Source organism: Anomalospiza imberbis, chromosome 5 (genome assembly GCF_031753505.1).
Source record: "Anomalospiza imberbis isolate Cuckoo-Finch-1a 21T00152 chromosome 5, ASM3175350v1, whole genome shotgun sequence".
NCBI classification, from domain to species: Eukaryota; Metazoa; Chordata; class Aves; order Passeriformes; family Viduidae; genus Anomalospiza; species Anomalospiza imberbis.
The window spans coordinates 64,341,073-64,358,556 of NC_089685.1; the positions used below are offsets into that span (position 1 = coordinate 64,341,073).

General features: G+C 44.2%; 1 protein-coding gene across 1 annotated transcript in view; it reads right to left on the reverse strand.

Moving 5' to 3' along the window:
• Nucleotides 1–17,484, reverse strand: part of UTP20 (UTP20 small subunit processome component) — a 63,709-nt gene that overhangs the window by 1,306 nt on the left and 44,919 nt on the right. Inside the window, exons 41-60 of the mRNA XM_068191606.1 lie at nt 16,551–16,840; nt 15,928–16,067; nt 15,317–15,473; nt 14,417–14,515; nt 13,628–13,795; nt 12,789–12,955; nt 11,758–11,899; nt 11,342–11,458; nt 10,452–10,622; nt 9,817–9,945; nt 9,220–9,330; nt 7,889–7,968; nt 7,069–7,138; nt 5,863–6,045; nt 4,833–4,964; nt 3,566–3,698; nt 2,308–2,507; nt 1,883–1,954; nt 1,251–1,517; nt 431–557 (exon numbers count right to left, since the gene is read on the reverse strand). Coding sequence (XP_068047707.1) covers nt 431–557; nt 1,251–1,517; nt 1,883–1,954; nt 2,308–2,507; nt 3,566–3,698; nt 4,833–4,964; nt 5,863–6,045; nt 7,069–7,138; nt 7,889–7,968; nt 9,220–9,330; nt 9,817–9,945; nt 10,452–10,622; nt 11,342–11,458; nt 11,758–11,899; nt 12,789–12,955; nt 13,628–13,795; nt 14,417–14,515; nt 15,317–15,473; nt 15,928–16,067; nt 16,551–16,840 — 2,955 coding nt within the window. The remainder of the gene's footprint in view (nt 1–430; nt 558–1,250; nt 1,518–1,882; nt 1,955–2,307; nt 2,508–3,565; nt 3,699–4,832; nt 4,965–5,862; nt 6,046–7,068; nt 7,139–7,888; nt 7,969–9,219; nt 9,331–9,816; nt 9,946–10,451; nt 10,623–11,341; nt 11,459–11,757; nt 11,900–12,788; nt 12,956–13,627; nt 13,796–14,416; nt 14,516–15,316; nt 15,474–15,927; nt 16,068–16,550; nt 16,841–17,484) is intronic.

Genomic DNA, 17,484 nt, shown 5'->3' on the forward strand with positions numbered 1-17,484 from the left:
CTGGAGGAAAAAAGATACTGGGGGTGAAAAAAGGCTAAAAAGAGGTGCTAAGGGAAAACTGAGAGCAGGGCAAATACTTCCCTCAGTCTCTGAAACAGTTTTTGCAAGTTCCTCTCAGCAAGGACTCTCTAAGTCTTGGCATCATGAGCACACCCTCGAGTACTACACTTTTCCCACTACACCACATGCTCAAGCTTTACCCACTTGGACACAGGAGCATGCCTAACTTCATTCCAGTCTTTGAACATGCAGGTTTCTATTTCAGCTGATATACACTCTCCTCCCTTCCTGGTATTTTGGTTAAACAGCAAGTAAGTGAAATTCACTGATTACAGTATCAATGTCTCAACAGACAAAAGGAATGGCAGGTAGTGTTTGTACTGGGGCATAGCTGTGATGCACATTCCTCTTTGTGAGGGAAATCCCTTACCTTGTTCTGCATAGTTGCTGTTCAGCTCCCTGTACAGAGGAGTGAGAATTGTTGGAAGGTAGGGCTTGATCCTGTCTTGCCCCAGATCCACTGAGATTGCTCCCAGGAACTTAAAGATGCAGCTTCTCTGAAAAGAAGTGTATGGGACATGAAGTAAGGAAAGCTGGAAGCAAGCTTCCTAACTGAACTGCTTCTGTGGCCATGTATCACTGTTCAACACAGCAGGTGGTGTTTTAGACACCCGAGTCACAAACTCACTGCTGTTTCGAGGTCTTACTGCATCCAAGTATGGCCTTTAGAGAGACACAACCCCTGTAGTGTGAGCAGGGACTGGGCTGGCAGCTGTTGACATTCTGAACAACAATTTGTTCTCACAGTCCTCAACTGAGGCAACTGAAGACAAAAGCTCAAGCTAACTCAGCACCATGGGGAACCACAGTGCTTTTTGTGATGCTCTCCCACCCATCCCCTCCCCTTGTCCTAGTAAGTTACTCCATACTGCCATTCCCCTGCCTGCATGAGCACTCTTGGGCATTCAAAGGCACTGCTCTGTTCTCTTCAGCTTGGTGCCTTGGGGTTTACCACTCTTCCACCACCCCCCAGGAGGCTGGAAGCATTAGCAAGAACCAGACTGGCACAAGCCGTTCCTGAGAACCCCAAAATGAAAGGCTTGTTTCTTCAGCACCTACTAACCCTCGCTTCAGTGCCAGCTCACAGCACCTTCTGCACCTTGTCCCCTGAAAGCAAAGAGCCAGAGCAACACTATCCTGTAGAAGTGCACTGCACTCATCAAAAGCAGTGGGACTAACACTGTTCTTACCTTTAAAGGGAACTTAGGGGAATATGCTGCTTCTCTCTTCGCCATGACAGAGAGCTTCTTCATTAACCACAGCAGTGTGGCTGGCTGGCCTTTCTCCTGTGTGTCCTCTCTTTCTTCCTCTCCTTGAGCAGAAGTATCTCTCTCATCCTCTGAGACCTCCTGCTCTTCCACTTCACACCTGAGTTCTTCATCTGCTTCTTTACCTTCTTCTGAGGCAGGGGCTAGCAAGTAAACAACTTTGGCCACAAAAAGTAAATTCTTTATAACCTGAAGTTTGGAAACAGAGGAGTCAGTCACTTGGGGTTGCTTCTGTAAGCAGCAGGGCATGTAAGAGCCAAGACTTGATCTGACAGAGGAACTTGCCAACCCAGGAGTCTGCAATGGAAGAGACCCCAGTCCTGCCCTGCACAGTGCTCCCCCTTTCTGTCCCTGCCACCCCTCAGTAGGCTGACACCACAGTGGGGACTTTCTGGGCTTCCAAGAGGCTCACAGCTGCTCAGATGCCCTGAGCAGAGAGCAGCTAGCCCTGAACTGTGTATCTGCCCTGAGCCACCACCTAGGACACAATATCCCTCATGTGCCAGGGCCTGCTCTGTGCCCTCCTGCAGCCCCAGAAAGGCTCCTGCCCTTACCTGCTCACTCAGAGACATGTCCAGGAACTTGGACTGCAGCTGATGGCAGAATGCAAATGCGAGTTCCTTCATCTGGGGAAATGAAAAAGGAGAAAGGAATGATTCCACTGAAGGGAGCTGGTAGCAGAGAATCAAAGCAGTATTTTGCAGTCACCAAAGGCAGTTCCCAGGGGAGACCAAAGGATCAACATAACTTCTGCCTACATCTTACCATCTGGAAGGGTATTTTTGTGCTGCTGAGAAAAGACCTCAGAGAAGCCCCCTCCCAGCAGCAGAGACACCTCCTGAAATGCTTTAAGTGATGAGGATTAGACAGCAGACAAGTGACTAAAAGAGAAACATGCATGCCAAACTATGAACTATTTTTATGTCCCAGTCAGGGAATGGGCATGAGCAGAGTGAAGGAGTAGTACAGACAGCATTACCTTTTTGTCCAGTTCAGCAATCAAGAAGACTATGGATGCAGACAGCTCTGCTGGTGTCTTTTTTCTCTTCCCTGACTTTCTTTCTTTCCATTTGTTGACAAGATCTTCTGGCTTATAAGATGCAAACAACAAACCAAAGATCTCAGTGGCTGTCAGCCAGACCCAGCTATGAGGATACCACAGGTGAGACTGGACATGATCTAGGGAAAAGAAAACCTCTTTCAGCAAAGGAGATGGTCCATTGAGAGCAAAAATAGAACTAGGTCACTCCCAACAATTACCACAGCATATTCTGCAATAAAAAGGTAAATGAAATGAACTGTGCTCATCTGCTCAGAACATAATAAAAGACTTTCTGGCAACTCAATCCAGCCAAAGCAGAGAGCAGCAAAAACCTACAGGCAGCCAAATGTCTCCACAGTGATCAGTTAAGTCATGTCTCTGCAACAGCTATGGTCCCCTCAGGGACTCGGTGCCACAGCTCATCTGCCCATGATGTCTAGGGACTGGCTGTTGTGAGACTTGTGTCAGCTGGCCCTGCTTCTGATGGTCACATCAAACCCCTGGAGAGAGGCTGAGGATACTTCAAAGAAGAAATGGAGCTGCCTTCCTGTCTCACCCCTGTAAAGCTGCCCATCACCAAAATCCAGGATAACAATGGTTTTCTGCTATCTCACTAAAGGCACCTGGCAGGCTGGACTCTTCAAAGCCACTAGCCAGCCACATCAGCTGCTGATTGCAGCAAATGAAGCAGTTAAAATAAGGGCAACAAAATGGCAATAAACCAGTCTCGTATTGTATCATCTCACACAAAGGGAAATTACTTGAATCAAGTAACTTCCAGGTCTTCACATCCTGACAGACACACAGTTTTTAGAGCACTATTACCATATGTCATCATTTTCTGGCTGGTAGGTATGATCAAGGAAATCTCTTCATCTCAGGAGAGCTCATTGTTTTCATCCAAGAGAATTATTGATGGTGAAACATGCAATAGTTTCAAACTATTTGCTCTAGGGGTAATATAAAGTACTTCCCAGCAACTGAGACAAAGGGTGTGTTGTTTTCATCAACTGTGTAACCTTTTCCATTAACAACTTCTCTTTTATTGCCCAGTAACTGCTGTGTGTTAGCATTTTGCAGAATGGAAACCTTGTATAATAAAGTTCAGTCATTTATGCTAGGGTGTGAAAAACCACAAGGCACACAAAGAATTTTTCTTGTAACACAGCTGTCATAATTCCTGAATGATACTTACGCCAGATACTGCTCACAACATCACTGTTCTTGGTTAACTGAATCAAGTTGCACTCTGTGATTAGCTTTTTTACCAGCACAAGAAAGCTGAATAGAAGCCTATCTGCAGCCCTCTCCTCTTCTTCTTCAGTTATCTAATAAAATCAGCAAGAAATATACTTATGAGAACCTGAGGACAGTGCTGATTAATCCCCGCTAGATAAATTTCATATCAAACATTCAAAAAACCAGAAGACTGACTTGCACCCGATTCCCAATATAAACAGAACAGAAGCACCTCCACTTAAGCATTTCCTCTGAAGACAATCTCTGCAGGAGATAGTATTAGAATAATTCTTCTTGTTTTTCATACAGCCATTACTGTAACAAACTGCTGGGTCTCTAAATGCAAGCAATTACACACATTATGTCTGTGCATATATTTGTGTGGATTTGATTCTCATCATTAGAGCCCAGCTGAGTGCAGATTTGCCTGTATCACCTGGGAAGCCCCCAGTTATTAGGACACTGTGTGTGCTGCCTGTGGGCCTCACCCTGCCTGCAACCACCAGCTGGCTTGATGTCAGTACATGTCACAGCACAGTGTGTGATTACACCAAACTTCTCCTCACTGCAGGTATTTTATTTTCATCTCTTGCCAATTTACAGATCCTGAGATTCTTTACTCTTTTGTGCAAGGGCAGCATGCTGAACCTAAGTAACATTAATGGCCACTCCCCAAACACAGTGGCTGGGATCCCTTCAGGATTATCATATGCCAAGCAGAATCTGAGGCAGCCTTGTTATTCTGAGTTAATCAAGTGCACTAAAAAGATTTTGCATAAAACAAAACCATGGTCTTAAAGTACAGGAATGGAACCCCTTTGAAAATTAAAGCTGTAGATAACACTGGACAAAGCAGACAGTCACACACCAGGCATTCCTGACATGCAATGCTTACACAAATCTCTGCAGCTAGCAGACACGCTTCCCACATTGCAAGGAACAATATATCTTCTGGTTACACTGTATAGTTGCAGGCTCAGGCCAGGTGGCTTTGCAAAGTTTCTTTTCCCCTTGTGCTGTGACATATGACATCAAATTTGGGCTTACAGGCAAACAAATATGGTTCTAGGTCAGTGAGGTCCTATTCAAAACAGATGTGTTTTGTGCCTTTCCTCAGTCTTGAACAGTAAATTCAACTGTTAAATCTCTCCTACACTTCTTCCCTTTTCCCATTTTCTTAATTCTCTTTCCTCGAGCTTCATGCATGGAGAAAAATTACTTACATTTTCAAATTTACTTGGGTTGATTTCTTTTTCAATCAAAGTGAGGACTGCTGCAAGGCGCCGTTCAAACATTACTCCGTCCACTTCAACAAACAAACCACATGCCTGGGCAGCCAACCTCCTGTGTGAGCTCTGACACACACACAAAAAAAAAAAAAAAAAAACAAAACAAAAAAAACCAAAAAAAACCCAAAAAAACAAACACAAAACAAAAAATTAACTCTTACAATGAAATCCTGCAGGTCCCAAGTGCAGGAGCTGATAGCAACCCTTACTTTCTGCCTGTAGCAACAGCACCTTAAGAGAAGCTGGTTTTCAGAGTATATTGAAAAAGGAGATGCTGCCAGCGAGGTATAAAAGCTTCCAGCAGCACAAGTTATCCCTGAGAATGCACCCTAAAACTGAATGCCAGAAGGCGTTTTCCAGCCCAGTTCACAAGTGCAGAGATCTGGGAGCTACTTTGCAACTCTTCACAATGCAAGAGGCAGCTTGCAGTTACAAACCAAAACTGAACATACTGGGATGGAAAACATGAAGAATAGTGTACTCCCTCTACTAGTGTAGAGGGAGAGAACTTGGGTTCAGCTAGAGGACAGCTTATCACCCAAGCACCCAGATCAAGACAGCAAGCAGATCTTGAAGACCAGATTTGCTGCCTTCCAGTTGCCAGCAACAGAATGAAGCATGTCTGAGATAAAGTCAGCACAAAATGCTGGGATCAGAAGAGCTTTAAGGAATTTGCTCAAACCTCTAACCTGAGCAAAGACTACACTATGAAATACCTGAGCCAAGAGTGGAACTGTTAGAAAGCCACAAAATGCAGCTGGGAAGTCTGTAGGTTGACCTAAAGCATCAGCAGGTCCCTACATTTATGCAGCTTGATGAAGCTGTACCATTTCTTGCTCTCTAAATCAGGAACAACTAATCCACCAACCCACCAGATCTGGTACTAGCAATCTCTCACTTGCCTTAATCTTACTCAGCCCTCCATCAGAGTTCAGATCTGGTCAGTGAAAAGACCAAAGAGTACCTTTTTGCTGTGAAACCACTCTGTGACCAGCGAAAACATCAGATCTTGTTTTTCACTGCTGATCTTACGGAGAAGAGATTTGCATGTCAAAGCCGCCATCTTTTTGCATTTGGCTGAGTCATCATTTATCATCATCATACAAAGAGAGAGAAAAAACAGCCCACAGTATTTGTGCAGGAGATCCTAGAAAGAAACAACCATTATCAACCACAAACACACAAGGAGCTTCCAGCATTTAAAGAGAAAAAGAGGGGTATTTGCTGCAATATATTCAGGAGCAGTGTTAGGCTTGAGTGGGCTTCATGTCAAGGCAGCTGAACTGCTAAAATGGGATGACCCTGTTGTTGGAGCATAGAGGGAGTGTATAGCAGCCCCAGCCCCACTCTGACTCTGACTTGCTACCATATCCCTGGGTCAGCAAAGTGAGTGTGAAAACTTAAAGGGCATTTTCATGCACAATGCTCACTGAAACAGGCTTAAGTCCTCAGCATTGCAGCAAAACCCAAATGTCCTTCTCTCAGAGACTGCAGCTCTTTGCCACCTTTAAAGAGTTCCTACGAACCAATCTGAAATATTAAATCATCAGGCAGTGCTGAAGCACAGCTTACTGTGCAGAATTTCTCATCCTTCCGAATTCTTGTTTGATTGCACTTCTCCCAGTGTCCTGAATGCACAGTTAAGCTCCAGCTGCAGAGCTTCAAGGCAGCTTAGGATTTTGCCTATGTGATCCTGTGCAGACGCAGAGTTATTTTTTAGCTTTCATTTTGATCCACCTCACTGAGAAGCCCTTCCTCTCCAGTCAGGCCAACCAAACAGAACACACCAGTTCTGTCAACAATCTCTCATGAATATTGAAAAACCCTTACAGTGAGAAAACTCTAGACTTCACTTTTTATTCCTATCCTGTTTGCTAAACTGGCTGTGTTTCTTCCTGGCATAAATCACAATTGAGTTTATCCAAACTCCAGCTGACACAGCTTTATTTTACTTGCAAACAGAGCACATTAGGCAAGTACTGCAGACTTTCCAGCATGTCATTCCTCTTTTGGAGCAAAGCCAGGTTCTTTGGAGATAAGTGAATGTTCTGCTCATGATAAGAGATAATAGGAACTAGCAAGTGCTTCCAAAATAAACTGCTTGGAAAATGCTGTTACTGCAAACCACAGTAACGGCCTGATCCTTGGAACACCAGGGGGTGCTCGTTACCTGTGGGAACATGTCAAGGAGGTACGCAATCATCTCCAGTGCAGATTCCCTCCCAGTTTCATACTCGTACCTGTGAAGAAATAAAGGATTAACTGTTAGGGATGAGTTAATCCTCCTATGAAGTTGCCAACAATTTACAACAACAACCAATTCCAGAAACACACACTGATAGGGATCCTTCTACAACAGCTACCAGACCTGGCCTGATACTGTGGACAAGAGAAGCAGCAGGCCCATCAGCTCTCTCTGTCAGAGAACGAGCACAGGGGCACAAACAGACCATGAAGGGTTCCAGCCCACTTGAGTCAGCACAGCCACACTGTGCTGGGGAACCTGATAAATGGCTGTCAGCTTGAGCAAGGGAGGGGTGAAGCTCAGGAGGAGGTTGGAGGCACAACACTCCTGCAGAATCGGTACAGTTGTTTTAACTGTGCCTGCAATTGCACTTGAGACATTGCCATGGGATAACAGTCCCCTAAAAATGCACCTCCCCTCATTCCTCCTGGATTTTCCATTTCACCTGTGTCCTAGGGTGACTTTATGATGATTTACAACCAGTGGAGGTGGTAAACCACTAAGCAAACAACAGAACTTTTGCTTACAAACAGATAAAGAACGATATTAGCAGTGAAACAGGGATAAGTAAAAAGGATTTGCTTCATCAAACAGCCTGACTTGAGAAAAGGGAAGTGTTTTAGAAGTAGGAAAATGAAGACTTCATCCATGCCTTCTGCTCATTACAAAGAGCTTTTTGGGACACCAGAGTCATATTTAAAAACAAAGTTCTGTTCTCACAGAGATGTCAGGAATATAAACTCACTCCAGCTGTGCGAGCATGAAATCCAAATTGGGTTTCAGTTTGTCACCAAGAGGGTAATCCAGAATGTATTTTAAGTAAATCTGGAAAGAAAAAACAATACAGAGATGAGTTAAAATAAACACTCAGGTAAGCTTGTAAAAAGGTTATGAAAAAAATTTAGTGATGGAGCAGCAAGCTTATGAGAATCATCCCTTTCGTCCTGTTCCTATTATACGAAGGGTCAACAGCTGCTGCCAAGCTCTGTGCCTGGAAGAGGATCAGTTTTTAAAGTACTACTGTGATTTGCACAGGCATCTGTGAAAAGATCCTGCATCCTTCAAAATCGGTCCTGTAACTATGAAAGCTACATTTCATGATCCTACTGAACCTATATCCCAATGCTTGAGACAAAGTAACCAGTTCTGTCTTTCAGTTGGTTTTACCTTGGAAAGAATGATGAAGTACAGGAAAGCAATTATGGCTTTGTAGCAAATTTGCTTATCCTGGGGCTTAAAAAAGAGCAAAGCTTAGTTACACAGGCTTAAAAGCCACCAGAGGAGGGACCATGTCAGTGCTGCTAAGCAGCTCTCCTGTACTTGGCACTGGTGAGGTTGCACCTCAAGCACTGTGTTCAGTTATGGGCTTCTCGCAGCAAGAAAGACCTTGAGGTGCTGAGCAGCAATGAAGCCGGAGAAGGGGCTGGAGTACAAGTCTTATGAAGAGTGCCTGAGGGAGCTGGGATTGTTTGGCCTGGAGAAGAGGAGGCTCAGGGGAGACCTTATCACTCTCTATAACTGTCTGAAAAGGAGGCTGTAGCCACGTGGGGGTTGGTCTCTTTTTCTGTATGACAAGTAACAGGACAAGAGAAAATGGCCTCAAGTTGTGCCAGGGGAAACTCAGATTGGATATTAGGAAAAAATTCTGCACTCAAAGGGTGGTCAAGCACTGGAACTGGCTGCCCTGGGAAGTGGTGGACTATTTAAAACAAGCTGGAGGTATTTAAAAAGAAGTATAGATGTGCCACTCAGGGACATGGCTTAGTGGTGGATGGGGCAGTGCTGGGTTAAGTGTTAGACTCAATGACCTTAAAGGAACTTTCCAACCTAAACAGTTTTACAGTTCTATGAAGGCACACTACAGTCTCACTATAGGCAAGGAGTCTGTGATTCTGCTGTGCACCAGTCTCAAGAACTGAAGCCAGATAACAAGGGGAAGAAAGATCAGTAAAGAAGGGAAAATGGAGTTCAGGGTTCAGCAGGGCCAAGGCACACATCTGTGAGAGACAAGATGGCCACACTAAGCCCTCTGGCCTGTCAGACAGCTGTAAATAAAGTGAGAGACTCTTCACCAACCTGCCTGCACTGGACTCGCACTGGCTCACTCTGACCCGTGATGGCTAGCTGGGCAACCTTCTGCAGCACATCATCAATTTCAGGGACAATCAGCTTCCTGGATAAAATAGCCTGAAAATGTGAAAGCACAGCTGGAGTCACATAATTTTGCTTATACAGTATGAGGTGCAGTACTACAACCCAGACAACACTGGTCTCAGGTGGTACCTTAACACTAACTTTTTCACACACAGACAGAGCAACTCAAAGAAAAAAAAAAAAAAGAAAGAATGGCTTACATATCCATATCTGTTTCTTTTGGGCATCACAGAATACGTGGTCTAATGATCAGAGATGTTGATTCTTTAGCAAAAACATACTCAGATCCAAATACATCCTCATATGCACTGAGTATAAAACAGCCTCCCAAACAATTTTAAACACTGAGTACAAGTCAAACAGTAAAACTTTGTTGATTTTTCCTCTCTTATAACAGAGAGCTTCAACAGCATTCTGTAGCCTGTTCCTGACGTGAGAATGTACAGCCTTTCACCAGGAAGCAGAACCACTGGTGTTCCAGTGGCTCACAGAAAACCCATGACTACTGCACAGAAATACCTTGAGAAGGCCAAAGGCAGTGGCTTGGCGTGATGAATCATAAATGTCTTCTTCAGCAAAGCCAAGCAACACTTGGAGCTGTTTGCTTGTTATCTGACTCTTGGCATTCTTCACAAGTATTGTTACACACTACAAAATCAAATTGCACATTGTCAATACACACACAATGCCATAAAATAAAGGTCCAGATGCCAAAGTCTGACTTGATTTATACTACTTCAGCTTGTAAAGACAAACTGCTGCTCTAGAACATGTGGCCAACACTATTCTCATCACATTTTGCTTTCAGATGGCAATTGTGAGACAAAAGTAAACAAGTGAATTGCCCCCTTCCCATGTCTCACTTCAGCTATCAGGATTTACTCAGGTGGAACAAGTTACTCCTACAATGAAGAAAGAAGGCAAACATGTTTCTATAAAGACATTTCTTTGGATCCAAGCTGTGCATTTTCAGGAAGCAACTATCTTTAAGTTTGTATTTGGGAAAGAACCAGCAAGGCCACATATTCCTCACTAGCTTCTGATCTTCAGACTACCTCTCCAGGGACAGCTGCAGGAAGGATATGTAGCTGGAAGTGTCTCATTCTAGAAAGTTAATCCTAAAGCAAAAATGATCAGATCTGGGTCTGACTTACTTTGAAACAGCTCACAACCAGGTGGAAATTCTGGCCTTTGGCTATTCCTGTCTTGGCAAACTCTTTCAGCAAGAGGAAAAGCTGCTTGATCAGTGACTCCATATTCGTACTGACAGAAGGCAAAGGGAACTTTAAAATCCATACCAAGGACTGCAGAGCACCAGTTATCACCTGGAAGAAAAAGCCAAAGGACAGCACGTGGGTACAGTGACACTGAGAGAACTCTTCTCACTGTTTTACAGACATGGTCAGGCTATCTACAACTGTGGTAAAAGGCAGTTAGCTAACAAACCCAACCTCTTTCGAACCATTCACAGGTAACACAAGGGTTTCTAAGCTCTAAAAGCACTATCTGCAACTCCAATATTCTATAACTTTGATTTTACCAGGTAAAGATATAATGCAGAGCTGCCTTCAAGATAGGGAAAATCCCACTCCAAGTATCTGACAGGGTATGACATATGCCTTCCATTCTTGGGCTCTAGGCTCACTCAAACCAAAAGCTGTCTCAAAAAGTGGCTGCCTACAGTGCTAGGAATGAAGACTTTGGAGTTGGATCAGAAGAAACCACAGTTGTGGCAACACTGCTCCCAGCAGCTACAGGATCTCATGAACATCCTCATAGATAGTCTGTAAGTGTCTCATATGAACATTCTCTAGGAGAACTTGCCCCCTTGCAACACGGAGCAGAGCCTTCAGTCCTCCATCAGCCACAAGCCTCCCTTAGGATTACATGTCCTCAAACAATTTAATCTGCACACCTATTAAAGCAGGTTTGAAAAACTGGTGGCTTTCTCTTCTCTTGCGAGTCAACTGCAAGATAACACTTGTGGGCAGGACTCTTCTTAGTACAGCAGAGAGAACACACAGACTTCATCTCAGAACCGTACCTTGATATCCATAGATTTCAGGCAGTCTATAAGCAGCTGAACAAACGGGTCTAACATTTCCAAAGCATGCTCCTCAGAAGAATTCACTTTGGATCTCTTCAGGCTCATGTGCAGTAGCTGTCATAGAAAAATCAGGACATTCATCTCAAAGTCAGACAGAATGCAAAAGAGTCAAGTAAGGTCCCACAACTGTTTCAGGTTATAGTAGAATTTATGCCATATCCCACCCAAATATTTCAACAGGCTGAGCACTTTTTATTAAAAAAAAATGTGTAAAAGGACCACTGAAGCTACAATATACAAAGTGAAGTTAAGGCTAATGGCTGTGCTATTAAAACAATATATCCAGAACACTTTCCTTTGCATACTTTTAACAAAATTTTGAATGCAAAGTATTTAATCTGAGGCGATCTTACCCGAAGTCCTGAATCAACCAGGATATATGTGTTAGTCCTGCTGCTGACACGTGCTTTCTGCCCTCCTCTTGTGGGAGTGGGCTGGAGCAGCAGGCAGCTCTCTGGCTGCAGACGAGGATCTGGAGGAGGGGCAGCTTTTTTCCTGAAAAGCAGTGTATGAATGGCAAAAGAAAATATTCAGATATGAACCCTCTCCACAACAATCCTGCTGTTGGGAGTAAAAAGAGCTGAACTGTGCTCAGCTGCTTCCCACAGAGCAAGCAAAAGCAGGTCACTGATGGACCACAATGAAATAAAACCAATTGGAAAGCAGCATGACAGACGGGACTCAGACTTGAGAACGATGCCACTATTCCAGAGATAACAAACACACAATCATTTGTAAAACATCCTCACTTTTTTCTTAGTGGACAGATCAACTTTGGAAGTTCCTTCAAGCAGATACACGTCCTGCCACTACCCACTGCTCTTCTTTACTGATCTTAACTTCAATTGACTTACAAACACTGCTCCAAGAAGCCTGCAAACAGCTGTCATACCCTAGAGAAAACTAGCCTACGTAACAGCAAATGCAGTACACCCAAACCCAGCTCTGAGCAGTGACAGCACCAGATGGAGAGAAAATCTGATGGTTCTCTGCATCTTCTGCCACAGCAGCAAAGCAATAAAGTGGAAGCCCATGTTTTCCCTTGTTCCTTGCCCCATAGAAAGGCACCCTGCTTCTAAACACCATCCCTTGTGCCTTCATCCTAACATCCAAATGCATGTTATCAACTCATCAGACAGCAAAAAAGCCTAGCTGAGGTTCCTGAGGACTTGCAAGAGTGGACTCCCATGAGTTCAACGAATGCTAACTCCCATTACTAAGCTTTATCTTTGCCCTCTTACTGCCCAAATGATTCAGCTACATTGGAAACAAAAAGGGAATGAAAGCAAGGAAACTCTCATGTGTTTGATCAGTTGGATTTGAGAACTGCCATTTCTCCAAGCAAACCAATACCAGACCATCTGAACAACATCCTGGAACTCACTTGGCCTTCTCAGTGAGCAGAGGCAAATTTTCACTGATGAGACCATGACTGAGGAGGAGGAGGGATTCTGCATTCATGTCTGAGTTGAAGATCAGCCCTGCCATGATGTGACGCAGTGCCTCATGCACCTTCCGGACTATCTTCAAGCTTGTAGTGCTCTCCAGAGTCTGCAAAGGTAAACCCATGAGAATTCAAGAGGACAGCCTGATGGCAATTATCTGTTATCTGTATTCAGAAATCATGGGAAAAACTAGAGCAATTTCTCTCTCATCATGTTGTCACAGTCTCCAGCTCTTTATGAGAACAGCATCACATTGCCTCAGCTTTGCACCACCATCCCTCCCTTCCTCTCCAGCCTCTTTGTCAGCCTCCAGCCAGTTCACCTGTAGCCACGAGGACACAAGAGCTAATGAGCAAACCAGTGTTCCATTCCTGTGTGAGCTTGCACTCTGCTAAAAATTCCGCATCTTTGAAAAGGCTATTATTGCACATAGATAGACCCTGGATACATTTTGTTGACATTTCCTTCATGTACAAGAGATGAAACCACACTGCAGCCTTGCAGGACTTCTAAGCTCCACAGGAAAGAAGAGTGAGCAGAGGGAGAGAACTCAAAAGTTGGACGTTTCCACTTTAGCAGCAGTTAAAAGCCACCCAGAATGCCACTCCCTGCCCTGGACATCAAGAATAAAGTCTCACTGCTTTCCCAAAGGAAAATGGGAAGCTAAAGCAAGATTCCATAGGTGATTTCAAAGTAACCACCCAGAGGCTCTAGAATCACCTTACAGAACTGAGAGATCTCACAGTTACTAAGAGAGACTCTGGCTCACTTTTCTTACCTCCTTCAGTGGCAGAATAAGTTTAGTCACCTGGCCCCTTCCTATGAACTTCCCAAGAATTTCATAGGAATCGTAACTCTTGTTTTTGCGTGCTTCCATGATCTTGGAGACAATTCCCTTCACTTCTTTCTCTTCAGCTACATTTCCAAACAATTCTTGGTTGAAAATCTTTGGAAAACAGGCAAGAGAAGTGAATGAAAGAAGAAAAGCAGGTTCCTCCAGTAGCAACAGAACAACACTATTCTCCCCCACTCACAGAAAAAACAATTATCCAGGTTTCCTACACATCATGTCTATCTTTCCTTTGTCAACATAGAACATCTGAGTTTAAGCACACCAGATGAGAACACTGTTCTCACACCCCTCTGTGGTGCTGTGATACAAGGAAGAGGACTGCATCAATACAGATCAATACAGATCAGTATATCCCAATATACCCCATCTGTGTGGCCAGCTGAGTTCCTGAGCTCCGTGGACTGCACTGAGTAGATGTCTGCTGACTTGCTCAGCCATTTAGAGTACAGGAAAACACAGGTAGGTAGGTAGGTGTCTTAATCTTGAATCCATCCCCTCTCAGGATGCAGGGCTCAGGATACAGTCCTAGAGATATTTGACTTCTCTTGATTCCCCTCTACAAGGCGGCCTACTGGTGCCTCCTTCCTTGGCGGCACACACACAACAGCCTGGTTTGCCACCAAGTCAGAGACAACCTATACAAAACCTTCCCCTCCTAGAATATCTCCCAAGCACTTCATGATGCTTTTTCTTTCAGTCTTGAATAGCTTTTACCTCAATCAGGATATCTAAGCAGGGGTCCAAATCACCAGCACTGAGCCTGGTAGTAAGGCCCTTCAGTAACAGGTTCACAGTGAAAGTCAGCACATGGAGCTAGAGAAAAAGAAAACAGATCATGCTTCCAAACTTCTGCACTGACCTCTTTAATCATACTGAATGGGGACACTCCCATACCTGAGACATCACAAGTCACACACTGCACTTGACCGTTCATTATAGGAAAAAAAACACTGGGAGGATGAGAATCCATGTAGTAGCAAGAGATAAAGGATCCCTATGCCACCACATACTGGCAAGAGGGCTGGAATCTCCTCTCTCCCCAGGGCTCTTACTGATATATTTAGGCTGCTCTAATTGGTGTTTTCACTGTTACAGCAGCTAGAAGCTCACGCTACTCCACTGTGGTAATTCACATGAAAAATTATTCTTAACCCAAACCATAGAAAGAGGAAAGATGAATTAATAGTCAGAGCCTTGACTCTGGATCTAGGAAGCAAGCCTTCAACTAGCATCACCACACACCTTCTGTGCAGTTTGTGTGGCAACTCCCCTCTTATAGATACTGCTAAGATACTGCTTAGCCCACATGACTTTATGGAAAGATTTCCTCTAATCTTACTGGAACCAGAAATTCATCCTTCCTCTTCATACCTCAACTCTTCACTAGGAAAATGGCTTAGACACTCAGTTCTTTGAGGGTACAGACCCTTATTTGACATTTGGCATGGCATAACAAAGACTGATATAGGCACAGCAACAGTATTTACCTGCATTATACCAAGCTATTCTACCAGTGCAAAACAATTTCAATAGCAACTTCCCTTTGGATTCTCCTCCCAATACATGAAAAAAAAAAGCCTACAGAGAGCAGAAGAAGAAGAATTTCAGCATTACCTGGTAGCCATGGATGAGCGCAGACCGCATCTCCTTTAAGACATACAGAAGGTAGTGCACGCCCAACACTTCCATGATTTTAATGAGGGTGTTCCGGGCAATGTCCCGTATTTCCTGAAATCTGTTTCTCAGGAATGTGCAGACTTTCAGTAGGATGCTGGAAACAAAGACAGACAGCTCTGTTCATCTCCAAGCAGAGCAGAACTAATTACACTGCCAAGGAGGCTGCTTTTCAGGACTGTTTCATAACCACAGCTGTACTCACAGCCAGCCTCACAGAGAGAGGCATACAGACACCTACTGTCCTTCAGGATGTTTTACTGATTGTCCTTTCTTTCTGTACATTTTTCTTTCCTCAGCACAACCAACTCTGCCTCTGCACCTTGATTCACAGCTCTGCTCTTAGGTCAGGATTTACAGAAGTCAAATGCTGAGGTGCAGAGGAGCATGTCACTAGGAATAGGAATTTCCAAAAGAAGTATTTAAGGTCTGTTGGGATGTCCCTCTTGACTTTAGCTGTGTACATAGCCAGAGCTTGAGAAAGGTGCCTGCACTCATTCCCTGCACAATGAACAGCCCCACTGGGATGTAAGGACCCCACTGGGATTTACCTTGGTAGGTTAGCTTCCATCACTTCCTGGGGAAGGCACTGCATCATTCTGACCATTGCAAAAGCTAATGGAACACGAACTACCTCATCATCATTCACAACATTGGATTTCACAAGCTTGTGCTCCTCGTCTCTTTTAACCTGTTTAAGAGAGCAAGACATAATGCACTTTTAATATACAGAAACAAATCCTGTGTTTTTCTCAGCAAACCCTAGAAGAGGACAGTATGACAGGCTGCTATCCTCTGATGACTGCAGGAAAAACCCAGACAGCTAAAGGACAGGTGAGATAAATCCCTGTGTTTTCAATACAGAAACTGGGCTGGTGCAAGCAAGTGGCTGAGAACTCTTCAAGAGGTTGGACAAAATGAATAATTTCACTTGTGTAAATTTGAGACAGTTCTCAGCAGCAAAGTTAAGACATCACATCCACACTGACCAGAGGGTTTGTCAGTAATCTCCATGACGCAGCAAAGGGCATGAAGCCTTTTTTGTGCTTTGAGATGGTCTCTCTCCAGTTGTGTCCAATTTTTTAAATGTGTTGCTTTTTCACTGGCTCTGAAGTAGTATCCCAATCCTTAAAGTAGGAGCCTAAAAAAGACCTTTCAAATGTCAACTCCTCACCTTTGCAACAATACACCTGTGCAATTTAGGCAAGATATTGACTGTAACTGTTTCTTGAATGTGCTTGATCAGACACTGAAGCTCCTCTTTATTTCGGGGTAAGAATGAAACAGGTTTGGGCACTTGTTCAGCATTTTCAGATGGCTCCGCTGCTTGCTCAGGTTCTACTGGCTTCTCAGAGAGATTCTTCCCATTCTTTTCTTCAACTTCCTCCTCTTCCCCTTCACTCTGCTCCAGCTCCATGGCTTCTTCAGCCTCCACCACTGGGTCAAGGTCCATGGCAGCAGCTTCTATCAAGTAATTGCCAAAAGTACAGGTAAATGCAGGAGAACACAGAACATGAGCCCTCAATTGAGACTCCTGTGACAGCTTGGTTCTATATAAAGCTCACACCTATCACCAGTGACAGCAAACCACCAATAAGCATCAGGCTTCTACTGGGTAAAGAAGCTCTGGCTTGCTGTTTCTGATAACCACCCCTCAGGGCCAGGTTTAAAGCAAAGACTAGGTTACAGTGTGTCTGAACTCTGTAGTCAGCTGAGCAAAGGTCTATGTGCTCGTACTGTAAAGAACTGCCATTCACTTAAAATTGAGGATTTCACAAGGCAAGAGGTACTGACAAACACAGGTGTGAGACATCTTCCTCCTTCACCCAAAGATCCCAACATGGGTAACCACAATAGTGAAGAAGCTGAAGACACAACTTCATCCCGTGAAATGGCAAGGGAAGCAAGGTGAGGACCTCTTGGCTGCAGATAACCATGAGAGCAGCCAACATCAAAGATAAAAACCTCAGGTGTGTCAGCAGCCATTGTGGCTGGGTGCAGACTTTAAAAACCACACAGGTTCTGAGCTGTTTTGGCTTCTAAACAGATGCCTGGGATGGAGTGGTAGTGTGGAGATGATTCCCTACACCTCTCCTGACTTTGTCAAC